This window comes from Perca flavescens, chromosome 9 (assembly GCF_004354835.1).
Source record: "Perca flavescens isolate YP-PL-M2 chromosome 9, PFLA_1.0, whole genome shotgun sequence".
Classification (NCBI taxonomy): domain Eukaryota; kingdom Metazoa; phylum Chordata; class Actinopteri; order Perciformes; family Percidae; genus Perca; species Perca flavescens.
This window is the reverse complement of record NC_041339.1, coordinates 19,601,687-19,614,988: the sequence shown is the minus strand read 5'-3', so window position 1 is coordinate 19,614,988 and position 13,302 is coordinate 19,601,687. Positions and strand designations below refer to the sequence as shown.

Sequence of the window (13,302 nt, the reverse complement as noted above, 5' to 3'; positions counted from 1 at the left end):
TTTAGCCATTTTAACAGTTGATTAATGTTTTTTTTTGCTACACAAGAGAATCACAGGGAAATGTCCTGATATTATCATTAACCATCTGGTTGTGTCATGCAGCCTGCAAACATACAGCAGGAATTCCTTGGAAATAAAGTTTGACCATATCAGTGATATTAAACAATAGCTGTGAAAAAATTAAATAAGTAAACTTAGTGCCTGTGAGGGAACGATACATAATGAATTGCTTTAGGCAAATTCAGACGGGTGCTGTAACTAATTGCCACACAATGTTTTGATGGAGGCCTGTTCCAGGAAAGGGTGGACACTGATCCCATCTAACAGGCAAATGCAGAGTGTTTACAAACTGGCATCCCCTTCACCAAATATGGTAAAATAATTTGGTAATTGTCTGGGTAAAATGAAGACCATTTGTATATGTAAACAAGCTTGCTGCTGTAGTTTGCTGAGCAAAGGAATGACAATTGAGCAATTGAGATGAAAGACCTCTTTTACTGAAGTTTTTGTCAGTTTGTTTCTTGTGTTGTTGCTGTTGTTGATTATGATACTACTGACATTTACATTAAACTCAATGTGTAATGATAGACACTTGTTGCATAAGGCTCTGTCCTAAAGTGAGTGATTTGACTAAAAGTAGCTATGTGTAACTTTCAGTTTGTCTAGCAGCGGCTTTGGACAAAAGCGGTAGCGTTTTTACCACACCTGCTGTCGTGAAGCTCTTTTCTTTACAATGCTGTATTGCCCACTGTAGATTACTGATAGCGTTACCGGGAGGTCATATAATCGTGGTGATTATTTTGCTTAGACAGAAAATCATTAATTTACAATAAGAGCATACGTTACAGATGCATCGTTGCATTTCAATTGTTGCGTACGGTAACTTAGCCTACTCTGGATGTATCGTGAGTTAAACTGGGTATCACTGTCACTGTGTCACGAGCCAAAGCATTAGCAAGAGTTTGTTGTAGCATCCAACGTAGTAATAACTTAGATTTATATAGCGCATTTCATGAACCCCAAAGACGCTTTACACAAGTACAGGCCAACACAAACATGGACTAAAAGCAATAAAAGGTCCGCGCTACATGGAAGGGGGACGTAACTTAATCTAGGCTACTGGCGTACAACCACATCCCGCATTGTAAAGTTATTTTATGAATGAAACAGACATATTTCATTAGGGCCAATTCGGGGACGTATGTGAATCATTTACAATCCCGTAATTGTCTCCATCTGTTGAAAGCCCAACCGGGATTGACTCTGTTTCGCCCGTTGTCTTTCACTCTCCCTTTGAGCTTTTAGTTGTTCTTTGTTTAATTTCCTGCTTTTCTGTGATGTCCCTGCCCCAGTTACAGCCATAACTACCGCAGATAAGCCTATAAGGAAATCTCCTGCCACCTTTTACCTGGCTGGATACAATAACACAGGCTTTTCTGGTGTTACTCCGAAATCTGTGACCCGACAGAATGTTTGCTCTCTAGCGCCGTCTACCTGCCGTAAAGTGACTTTGCGGGAAAAAAGGTGTAAACCGAGCTCTGGGTATCCTGCCCTACGAAGCAGCTTGATTGGTTGGGGTTAGGCATTTCACCTCGAGTGGTTAAGGTTAGGGTTAGGGGATTGGTCAGGGGATAGGACCTGTACATGTAAGCATGGACGCCTGGCCAATAGTAGTGTGTGAACGCTATTGAAGGGCGGGTCTTGGCGTGGCCATAGTGGGATTCGTAATATCGCGATGCTCTACCTTTGAGAAAATGAAAGCTCAGATGGGCCGATCTGGAATCTTGCTCCTTATGAGGTCATAAGGAGCAAGGTTACCTCCCCTTTCTCTGCTTTGCCCGCCCAGAGAATTTGGCCCACCCATTAGAAAGAGAGACATCATTGCTTTCAAACGAGCAAAGTGGCAGTTGGTCAAGACCCCCCCACCCTCCACCTTACCCCCCCCTCCCCTTTCTCCTCCTCAGCTACAGAAATGGCACATCCTAAGGAAGCTCATTGTGGGACTGGCTCTAGTGACTGTAATTCGGCACCAAGGCTGAATTTCGGGAAAGAGACTTCAGATACAGTATTAGGGGACCACTAAGGTCTATATAAAAGCATCCAAAGAGCACCATGTCATGGGACCTTTAAAAATTACATATAGTAACTTTAACACAATGTATACAATGTGTTCACCAGCTCTACATGCCGGGTTTATGAGTCCTTCTTGGTAGTCAAAACCAATGGGGCCAGCGAAGCTGCAAGTGGGACCCATGTGAGCAATGATGACTTGTTAAAAACTTTTCCTTCATTTGCCACTCAAATTTGCACACTGGCCTTACTCCACATAACCATTGGATGCCCGCCATAGACAAAAGGGAGCCAATGGACACACTTTGTGCTATTAATGTTACCTACTTAACTGAGGCTATGTTGAGAAATGTTGATTCAACTATAAGAACGTTTGTGATTGTGTGAGATTCCGACATTGTTTCTTCAGTTCTAATATGATTCTGAGTATAAACATCAGATTGCAAGTGTTGCTTACAGGCTGCAGTAACTGTCTCTGACTGACAAGGTGAGTTGAAAGTGATTTTTGATAAAGACTGGAACAACTGCCTCTTTCTTTGGAAGGTCACTTCCAAAGAAAAATTTGTGTGTGATTTTTGTGTGTGATTTTTAGTCAGTTTTACTTTTTTATTAAAATGTACGTGTTTAAATTTAATTTTAGCCTTTTTCATTGGCTAAAGTTTGTCCTCTATCATTTTGAGGATACAGACATAATTCCTCTACATAATGGTAAGTTCAAAGTGTCAGCTCATCTTTTTAGTTAATTTGTATGTAATTCAGGTAGGCTATATGTTTTTTTTTCTTGATGTTCTGATTTGGAGTGATTTTAATGTAGATTTTCTTGTTGATTATACATTTTGTATTTTTTGCCTGAATATGATGGTATTATGATTATGGCACCTGAACTCCTGCACCAATGCTATCTTTATATCAAGGACCACAATGGAAATACGTCTTGGACTTTATTGTGTTTGAGATGTGTGTGACCTGGGGTTCTCTCTCTTATAGTGTCAAGTTAATTAAAATACACGACACTTTAAGGGGGAAAGGCGATCATTTCACAGCCTAAACTTACTGGTGTTGAATCAGATTTTATTTCTTCAGAATAGTCTGAATTTACCGCAATGTATTAACTGGTACGACTTCGATCAGAAAATCTTCCCATCATCCCACTGCAGATGGAGGAGAGATCTCATGCGTCACGCGCCTTGGACTTTAAATAGAGGCTGCAGGGAGCGCATGTAGAATACTGTATAACGGTCTGTGAGAGCAGTCGACTACTGGCTTCAACGACTTCTGCTCACGTTTAGATTTTTTTTTCTCTGCTAAGTTTCCAAACAAGTTCTCAGACTTTTTTAATTCATTGATCTCTTGCCGCTCTGCTGTTATCTGGATAACATGGCCAGCTCGGGACTTCAGCTCCTCGGTTACTTCCTTGCAATGATCGGTCTCGCGGCCACGGTTGCCGCTACTTTGATGGTTGAATGGAAGAAGCAGTACCAGGGCAAAACTTACCGCATCTATGAGGGCTTGTGGATGAGCTGCAGTGGCAATGAGAGAACAACCTGTGAATTTCACCAGTACCTCCTGAAGCTGCCACGTAAGTTTTTTATTTTTATTTTTTTTATTTATCGCATCTGCATCTCCTCTAAAAACCAGACGCTGCTTGTTGAGATACCTTCCACTGACAAAGAGTTACTATAATTAGCCTGAAGTGCGTCTTTGTCGTGTAAGCTCTTAGGAATGACCTCATTTCTCTTTATGGCATGTCTGATGATATTCATATAGGAGTTTGTTTTTTTTATTCTTGTAGAATTAAGGTACTGCCAATTTTGTAGAATTATAATCTTCATTTCAGCTTTATTTTGAGCTGTTGAAAAAGTTCAAAGGTTAAGCCTACTGGGTTAACCAGAACAAGACTGCACATTTAGTACAATTATATGAGTATTATGTAATGTCTTATAGAAAGCAGAGATCTGTCCAAAAATCACAGACTGTATCCATGAGAGGTTTACTGTACAGTATGTACCAACATTTAACCCTTCTGCTCCTCTAGCTGAGGTCCAGGCTACCAGGGCCGTGATGCTGGTCAGCATCTTCCTCTCCTCTGTGGCGCTGATGGTCTCCACCGTGGGAATGAAGTGCACCCGCTTCATGGACGGCAAAGCTGAGTTCAAATCCACAGTAGCTATGATTGGAGGAATCATGTTCCTGATTGCAGGTGTGTTCAGCGGCAGCAGAACCAGACAGGCTTTCACAGCCACTCAGAATGGATAAGGTGTCAAATATAATGTGCTTATAATGTTCCCATACATTATATTTTTTTTATTTGACCTTTAACTAGGAAAGCTTCATTGAGATTTAAAATCAGTCTGTTTTCTACTGGCCAAGATAGGCAGCAATAACAGTGACTAACAACATAAGAAAGATATCCCACAAAACCAAAATTAAACGATTAAGCGATTATAAAAATCAGGACATTTCTAATACAATCATGTAAAAGATTTCATCCTGTAAACGACCTAACTGGCACTTTCAAAACAGCCCAAGAGCTGTTTAAAACCATAGAAATAAATAACTAAGACTGATCCAAAACAATAACTAAATGAGAATAAAACATCAAGACTCTAAACTACCGCAAGTCATCAACAGCCACCAGAGAGAGCACCCAGTTTGTGCAGCAACGTAAGCAGAAATATCATCAGCACATAAGAAAAATTGAGCACCTATATTAGGTTAGTTAAAAGATATTGCCTTAATCATTTCATAATTGAAACCTCATGAAGTTCTATGAAGTAATCCCCGGAAAATTTAGTTCTTCTGTTTATTCTCCATCTCTACTATTTTATCATCCCTAAAACGATAATCAAACTGCACACACAAAATCAGTAAACGCAGTGTCTTAAAACAAAGATAGCAGGATTTAAATAAACACTGATGAAAAATATGATGTGTTTTCTTGTTTCAGGTTTATTGACCATTACCATGACTTCCTGGTATGTCAAAATGATTGTCCAGAAATCCTACGAATACCATAGCCTGACCAGGTACACGCACACGCACACGCACACACACACACACACACACACACACACACAGTTGATTCTGTACATACATCTTAATGTGTGTGTGTGTGTGTGTGTGTGTGTGTGTGTGTGTGTGTTTTCTCTGCAGCGCTGAGTTTGGTAATGCCGTCTTTGTCAGCTGGGCTGGCGGCTTCTTCACTATGGCTGGAGGGGCTTTCCTAAGCTGTCGGAGATGCTCGGGGTCCCAGACTGGGTCCACCAGCTCCAACCACCTCCTCCCCACCACCTACCCTAAGTCAAACTACGTCTAGTGGAGGAGAGCAGGGGAGAGGCCCTGATACAGTCATTTCAGCGGTGAATTTACAAACTGGAGCAGGTTGTGTTTTTACGATGTGGAAAAGTCCAAATGCAGGATTATAAATACTACCTATCGAACATGAACACAGTTACCAGGATCAGGATTACACTCACGATCAGGCTGTTTTTTACTGACTTTAAATCCCAGTTTATAGCTTGAGCTTTTCTATTTTTGTTTGTTTGTTATGGCGTCAGTCATTGCAATAGTTTCTGCTGCTATCAGCTATTTTTTTTTTTTTTCATTCAGAGAAATAAAAGAAAGGATTACATTTGTTAATAATTTCAAAAATTCTAACTACATATTATTATATAAATTCTTTCAGGTCTACTGTAAATGTCCTGAACTTTGTCAGCCTGTTTGTGTAAGTATAACTAGCAATGAAGAACACTTGATTTTATAGTTTATTTAGACATAAAGTTTTGACACTCCGTTGGCAAGATTTCTGTAAATGTTATTGCTTTTCAAATTCACACAGGTGTTTATATAATGTTGTTTGTGTATGTTAATTATATGACTAAAGTTTTATGTTCTTTGTTCTATTTTCATCTGTTTTTTAAATTGTTATCCGACACATTAGATAAATCAAATGTTTTGGTTTTCTTTACTCAGGTTTACCTTACTTTCTATTATATCACATGCAGTGTTACACTTCTTTTTTGTTGTTGTGTAGAACTCAATAAATCACTGCTGACATGGTAAATACTTGTCATTCTAATTTATATAATCATAATGTGATTATATATTCGTAGCATGTGTGTGTTCGTTTTGAAAAAAAAAGTCATATCAGTTTAGTCAGTCCCTCTTTGAAGCGTTATGTTTTAAACACTCAAACATTGACTTTTGATGCAGGCAGAATCTTTGGACTCAACGGAAGGTTTGTTCTTATCAGGACAAGTGAAGGTTTTAGGCAAATTATGTGACATTTTCTCTGTTTTCTCTGTCACTCATGACACAGAATTAATCTTTCTTCTTGAATTAATTTTTTTCTTAAATTACTCTTTATACTCAAATTCTGACTCCTAGGGTGCAGTCCAAATCAGTGAATCATTCCCTTGCCTAAAATGAGCAGTGTTATGGTCAGTGGTGAAAGAAGTACCTCAGAACCTTAAAGTATTATACCACACTGTGTACATTTACAAAAGTGTTTGCATCAACATGTACTTAAAGTACTAAATGTAAACACTCATTATGTAGAATGGCTAATGGTGCTCCAGTAATGAGAGTTTTCCTGACACTCAATCCCTTTCCTTCCTCTCGCTTTACCCTCTACATACTGTACTCACTGGCATCTGGTATCACAGCTACTCCCATGGTGAGCTCAGAAATGATTGGAAGGGGAGTAAGGATTTTTATAGAAATTGAGCTGAGATTCAGTGTTATAAAATCTTCCCTAGGAAAAAGGAGTGTTACCAAACCCAGTAGATGTACTTTTGACATTTTGTTACGAAAGAATACAAAAGACAAGAGAAAAGATGACCTTAAAATAAATAAAGTCTGAGGGGATTAACTCCTTGCATGGCAAAATGATTTGATCCTTTGAAGATATTAATTGCAGAAGACTTTGATGCACAGGTAAACCATCCTGGACAGGGTCAAACTGAAACAAGAAACAGCCTCATTCTTTAGTGGAAACACAAATAGCAGGAGAATGTGTTGTGTCCTCGGCGGATGTCAATTAATGTTGGAATCTCTCATGGGACTGGCAACCTGCTGCCCAGACACTTCCTGAACTCTCAGAGTGGAAGTAAAAACAAGGATATGTTTAGTTTTTAAAACTGATTACTGACTACAACAACCACAAAGGTAAACAATGAAGTGAGCGATCTACATCTTTCTGTAATATTATTTACTTACAGATAATTTTGGCCCATCATATCGTCACCTTCCTAAAATAATTGCCTAAGTTATTTTTTCAGGTTTTTCAGAAAACACAAAAAATAAAACTGCCTAAGTCACATGCTTGACATAGGCAGTTATACAAGGTGTAGAATCACATGACCTGTTCAACTGAGGATGTAGGCAATTTTACCAGAGGTGGCCAGCACCATGAGGAGATGATTTAGGCAAAGAAATCATTTTTGTTAAAAGTCATTTTTTCCGTTTTTTTGGAAAACACAAAAAATAAAACTGCCTAAGTCACATGCTTGACATACGCAATTTTACTAAAGGTGTAGAATCACATGACCTGTTCAACTGAGGATGTAAGCAATTTTACCAGAGGTGGCCTGCACCACGAGGAGATGATTTAGGCAACAAAATCATTTTTGTTAAAAAATGACTTAGGCAATTATTTTAGGAAATTAATAAAGTCTGGGCATAATGAAATCTTCAGGATTAAAAGACAGCAGACTGAACAAAAACACATGTGGGTGGATCTAAGTTTCTTGTAGTAATTTTATTATAGAAGCAGTTTATTCTGCAGTAACACCTGCAATACAATCCAGTACAACAGTCCTACAATAAAATGCTACAAGTGTGAGTTGTTGATTCAACTCTCCTGTTTCCTGTTATTTTGTGCATTCATTATAGGTGTATGGACTTTGTACAAACACGTAGAGCCATTCATACTTAGGCGTCTTTTGCTTTAATGTGTTTTCTTTCTTATCCATTATACCCTGTACCCTTTTCACATTCAAACACCACTGTTATCTTTGCAAATAGAAACACAAATGTCCTTACTGTAAAGAAGTTAAAACCTCAGCAGTATCAAAACCTTTTTTGAACAGGGAGTATTTTGTGATCCTCCCACACACTCACTTACTCACTTAGTTTATTTAGAAACGGTGCACACAGCACAAACTGGAATTTAGATCTTAGAGGTGGATTTTGGTAAAAGGTTGAGTGACTATTCAGGATGCCAGTAAAGTGTATTTTAATGGAAGTTTATGTTGCTGAAAATGACATGTACCACCCTCTAGTGGTCTATTTCAAATGTAGTAGCTTTTGCATTTTGTTTTTTACATTCCATTTAAAAATGTTTAGCTTGACGTGATAATGATGTGATAATAAAAACTAATTAAGATTAAAACAAATACTTGGGATAATTCCCACATAACATTTGTCTACACTTGCAGCTTACAGTATCTACTGTCTATGTTAGTGGATTCACAGAAGTGATTTTACCGGCTCGGCTACATACCATCACCTCTGTATTTTCAAATTTTCGAGTATTGGGTTAGCAGTTGCTCAACATGTCGATGTATTATTTATTTATTTAAGATTCACGTGTGTGTGTGTGTGTGTGTGTGTCCAGGGGCGTAGCACAAAATTCTGGGCCCTGTAGAAAGGCATTTTCTAAGGGCCCTTCCCCGCAGCCACAGCTATTCATTCTAGCTAAGGGGGTAAGCGAGCATCCACAAAGCGTAGCTCCTATGGAGCCATTTTGTTGCTATTGAGCCATCACCTCCCGTTAGCATTCCATTGACTGCCATTCATTTTGGCGCCACTTTGACAGCCAATAACTTTATATCTGAAGCGTTTACAGACTCTATTTGTCCATTGTTTATTTCTAAAGAAACACGATAATGTATAAAAGGCTCCATTACCTTGTATCTCACATTATGGCTCTGTAGTAGACATTTTTGTAAAAAATTGTGTCATAAACACGCGACTTACTGTCGCATAGTAGAGGAATTACCGTACAGTACAGGAGAAGCTTGCAGGCAGTTTCGACTTACATTAGCTGTTTAAGTTTAATTACTAATGTTAACTAGAATTTTAGTTAGCAATAATTAGCCTGTGCCTTTGTTATCTCCTTACATATACCTCAGCTCTCCGTCTCTGCAAGATTGGGAATGACTGAGATTTCTTTTGGCACAGCTACCAGAAGACTTACAACTTTCAGACAGGTTGCTCACGTCACATCTACGTCTTCAAGCTCAGTTGCAGGCTGCGCAGTAACACTCAGCTATCACTGGAAAAGTGCTTCTAATTCACTTCACTGGTCTCCGTATATTTTTGGGACTCACATTAGGGCCCTGGGTACTCAGTCTCCTCCCCCAGTCTGACGCTCCTGTGTGTGTCTTTGTGTTTGTCTTACATTTGTCTGAGTAAGGAGCTGAGAGGTTGGTTGTAAAACAGACAGTGATTAAACTGCTTATAACTGAAATATCCTCCAGAGGGAGACAGTCACCTTTAAGTGGATTGTGTCTGACTCTCACACTGAACCCCCTAAACGAAAGAAACTGCCAGAAAACAAGACAGCAAGTATTTGTACATATATCTCACCATACTAGATTATGTGAAAAACAAACACTGAAAGTATCTACATAGCCTATTTTTTTTATTGCTTTATTTACCAGGGACAGGGCACATTAATAAACAAACGCTATTTTCATCTGTAGCCTAGTCTCTGGACAGATGTTACAAATTCATCCCCCCAAAAAGAACATAAGACTAAAATGACAAAGTTGTTGACTTAATAGTTGCCATTGCGCCATTTTCTTGGAAAACACAGCTAGGCTACTTAAAAAGCATAGAGCTTCATGAATTAATGGCCGATCTCAGTAAAACGTTGTATTAATCTAATCAAAATAGTTTTAGATAGGCACATTTTTGTCTATGAAGAAAACTCTCTTTTTAGTAGGCTATTTGATGCCGTTGGTTTAACAGAGGAACTTTTCTTTTTCAGGCATCTTTGTAGTCACTTTTAGCCAGACTTTTATCTTCAATGTTTCCTCAAAACGGCAGTGGAACCTTTGGAGATTTAATATTTTTCTTATATTGTTTAGCAGATGAATAAAGAACCATGTGGTGAAATGACGTGAAGTAAAAGTATTGCTGGTGTTTGTGGCGACCCACGGGACTCCCTGAAGGAATAAGGACCCTCCAGCAGCCTGGAAGGAAAGCTGCGATTGTAGCTACTTTGGCCATTCATGTCTTGGAGGGGAGGAGTTAGCAGAGCCAGAGAGGGGTCATAACAAAATGTGTGTCCCCGACTGACTAAAGCAACATTATTTCCGCCCTGGTCCGGTGCCGTCCTGAGTATCTCTGCGAGGAATTTTTAAATGGACTCTAAAACGAGTCGAAGCTGGTTGTTGTTGTGACTGACAGCCGCTCGGTCTGCTCTCCGCCGGTCGCTCCCCACTGTCTGAACAGAAGCAGAGGATGGATGGAAACTTTTCACCGGCTGCTATCTTCTCAGTAGTCCTGCTCACTGTCGTGTTGTCATCCTCCACAGCTTTCCTGGAGCCTTGCGACCTTTTATATGACAAAGCGGTGCAGGCATTTTCCAACGGGGACTATACAAATGTGGTGCGCTACATGGAAGGAGCGCTCAGCAGCTACACAGAAGTCCGGCACACTAAAGTCCGGTGCCGGTTGAGGTGCCAGGACCAGCATCCTTTTGATGAAACCTTCTCGGACCTGCGCTTCACCGACGTGCTGCTCCGGAGAGCGGCGTGTATGAACACATGCATCGAGGAGAAACTTGGCACTCAGTCTGTGCATAAAATCAGCGAGGATGTAGTGCAGGACTTCCACAGGAGGATCCCCTACAACTATCTTCAACTGGCTTATCAGAAGGTAAGGGGGGGAGTAGCAGAGTAAACTAGCTCTGAATGAGCACTACTGTGCTCTACTCAGCGGGGAATTATTTATCTTGCTGATCTGCTTCACGTTACCTGCTACAGCTACAGCATCATCAACTGTTGCTGCTACCCGGGCAACTGATACAGAGGGATCAGATAAGAGGTCAGCTGCACAGCACACATGTAGAAAACAAGTGCAGGAAACATGTGTTGCCAATCCACGTCAGTAATTTGTACATCCAAAATTTGCCATAATACTCATGTGCCATGGTACCTCACTCATGTGCAATACATCTATGTCCTACATGGGACATAAGCTGTTGATGCTTTGCACAAAAATGTGATTAAAATCCTTTAAAAACAAAAGAAACAGAAATTAATTTATTCTGTTATATTGAGACATATTATGGAAACTAAATTATAAAATATTGTATTTGTTTTGTGGTTTATTAAGATTTACAGAGCTTTTTTTTTTTCTTCTGAGGGACGCAAAATGGCACGTTTTCGTATAATGACCCATAGCCTATTTGTTACAAAACAATTTTGTTTTTTCAGGTCCCGATAAAAGTTAAACATGTTGACCTATCAATCTAGCTAGAATTACATTTTCTATAAAGAATACATTAAACATACATATAGCAAAACACATATATAAAGAATTGAGCAAAAAAAGTGTACTGTTAACATTAAAATGCAAGACAAAAATGAATGTACCACATCTCTGCCATATATGCCGTTACTGATATCAGTGTGGTAAGCCAATAATGGTGGCCTGCTGATAATAGCTATCAGTCGCACTCTGTGCAGGAACCTAAATAATAAACAAGCTTTGTCTTAGTTCTTTAAAAGTTTATTTTTATGAAAAAAGTGACATTTTCAGTCTTGACAGCAGCAATATTGCAACAGTGTGATGTAATGCAATACATGTGTGCATGTATCACACTCATGATGTCAAAAACTACTACACTGTTGATATTAGATTAAGTTACAGGTAGATCAAGGCCCAGCGGCCTGATTACAGCTGGCTGACTCGACAGATGTCAGTGCACTTGCTTCAGTCCTTTGTTTACAACCACGCTTTGGTTGTTATGGCTCCTCTGTGTGCAGTCAGTTATTTTTGAGTAAATGTTTGTGGATTTTTTTTCTTTCTTGCTTCATCCCACATCCACAATGGTAGCAACACACTAGTGTATAACTTAAGATCTACTTAAAAGTGCAGTCAGATAATAGATAACGTGTGCTTTTGCATTATTGCAACTCCTAAACTGACACTTTATTCCTCAATCTCTACACTATAAAAATCTTTGTTAATCACTCTACATTCATAAAAATTTCCAGAGCAGCATTTCCCATGAGGTTTATCTCTTGCCTGGGACGATGTTGAGTGCTCTGCGTGGGAAAAATCCAAGAGACGGATAAAACAGGAGAGCTGGGAACAAAGTGTAATTGCTGATTCAGATTCTGATGTACTATATTTGTCCCTGATGGGCGAGTGAGTTTGATGTCTGTCGAATATTTGCAATCATTTTCATATTGGCAGCATCACAAATGTATGAACATCTCCCATGTGATGGCTATTTTGTATTCAAAGCGCCTTATTTAGATAGAGTTGGAAACCCCCTTGTTATAAAGTGATGTATTGATTAGGTTGACTGCAGGTGTGTGCCAGCATGTTTTGTGTGGAAGAAAAAACCTGTAACAGGAACATCCTGAATGTCTCCCAACCTTCCTTTATGCTGACTATTATTGTGGACTTCTGACAGATGAAAAGAGTGGAACATCAGGCAGGCATACAATAATATGTGTGATTGCAACAATGATACAATGATTCCTGCAGGGAAATTGTCTTTCTGCATCTGTCCCTCAAACAGCATGGTCAGGGTCAACTTCAGGACACTTGCAGTTTTAGTGTGACTATCATACAGCCGTGACTACATGTTAGTATGTACAATAATTAACTTAGGCTATGGTTGAATATTATTCAACATTTGACCTTGTGAGTAAGGGAGAGGCATTTTAACCCAGTTGGAGCTCAGCTAGGAAGCTGGCACCATCTCCTCACATGAACCTAAGACCCAGTCGACTTCCACTTTTGCTGACTGCAGACCAGCTCCACATGCCAGGGTGATGACACACAGCTTCCACCGTTCAGAAGTGGTGGGAAGTTAATCCGCAGTCTTACTGTCTGCTGGGCAAATGGTTTCTCCGTTTTTTTCTGAATCAGCAGAGAAAGAGCTGATGTGATCCTCTCATAAAATTGCACACTTTGGTCTAGACATGAGCATAGACGTAGCCTTACACACAGATCTTCGACCAGCTGTAAAAATATTACTAATCTTTT

General features: G+C 39.4%; 2 protein-coding genes across 2 annotated transcripts in view; both read left to right on the top strand.

Moving 5' to 3' along the window:
• Positions 1 to 3,247: 3,247 nt before the first annotated feature.
• On the top strand, positions 3,248 to 6,054 carry LOC114562107 (claudin-19). The gene is made up of 4 exons (XM_028588368.1): positions 3,248 to 3,649; positions 4,106 to 4,270; positions 5,018 to 5,096; positions 5,224 to 6,054. The coding sequence occupies exons 1-4, from the start codon at positions 3,448 to 3,450 to the stop codon at positions 5,384 to 5,386; spliced, it is 609 nt and encodes a 202-aa protein (XP_028444169.1). The 5' UTR covers positions 3,248 to 3,447; the 3' UTR covers positions 5,387 to 6,054.
• Positions 6,055 to 10,051: 3,997 nt separating this feature from the next.
• Positions 10,052 to 13,302, top strand: part of p3h2 (prolyl 3-hydroxylase 2) — a 69,267-nt gene continuing 66,016 nt past the window's right edge. The window contains exon 1 of the mRNA XM_028588369.1: positions 10,052 to 10,956. Within this exon, the coding sequence (XP_028444170.1) occupies positions 10,540 to 10,956 (417 nt within the window). The 5' untranslated portion in view covers positions 10,052 to 10,539. The remainder of the gene's footprint in view (positions 10,957 to 13,302) is intronic.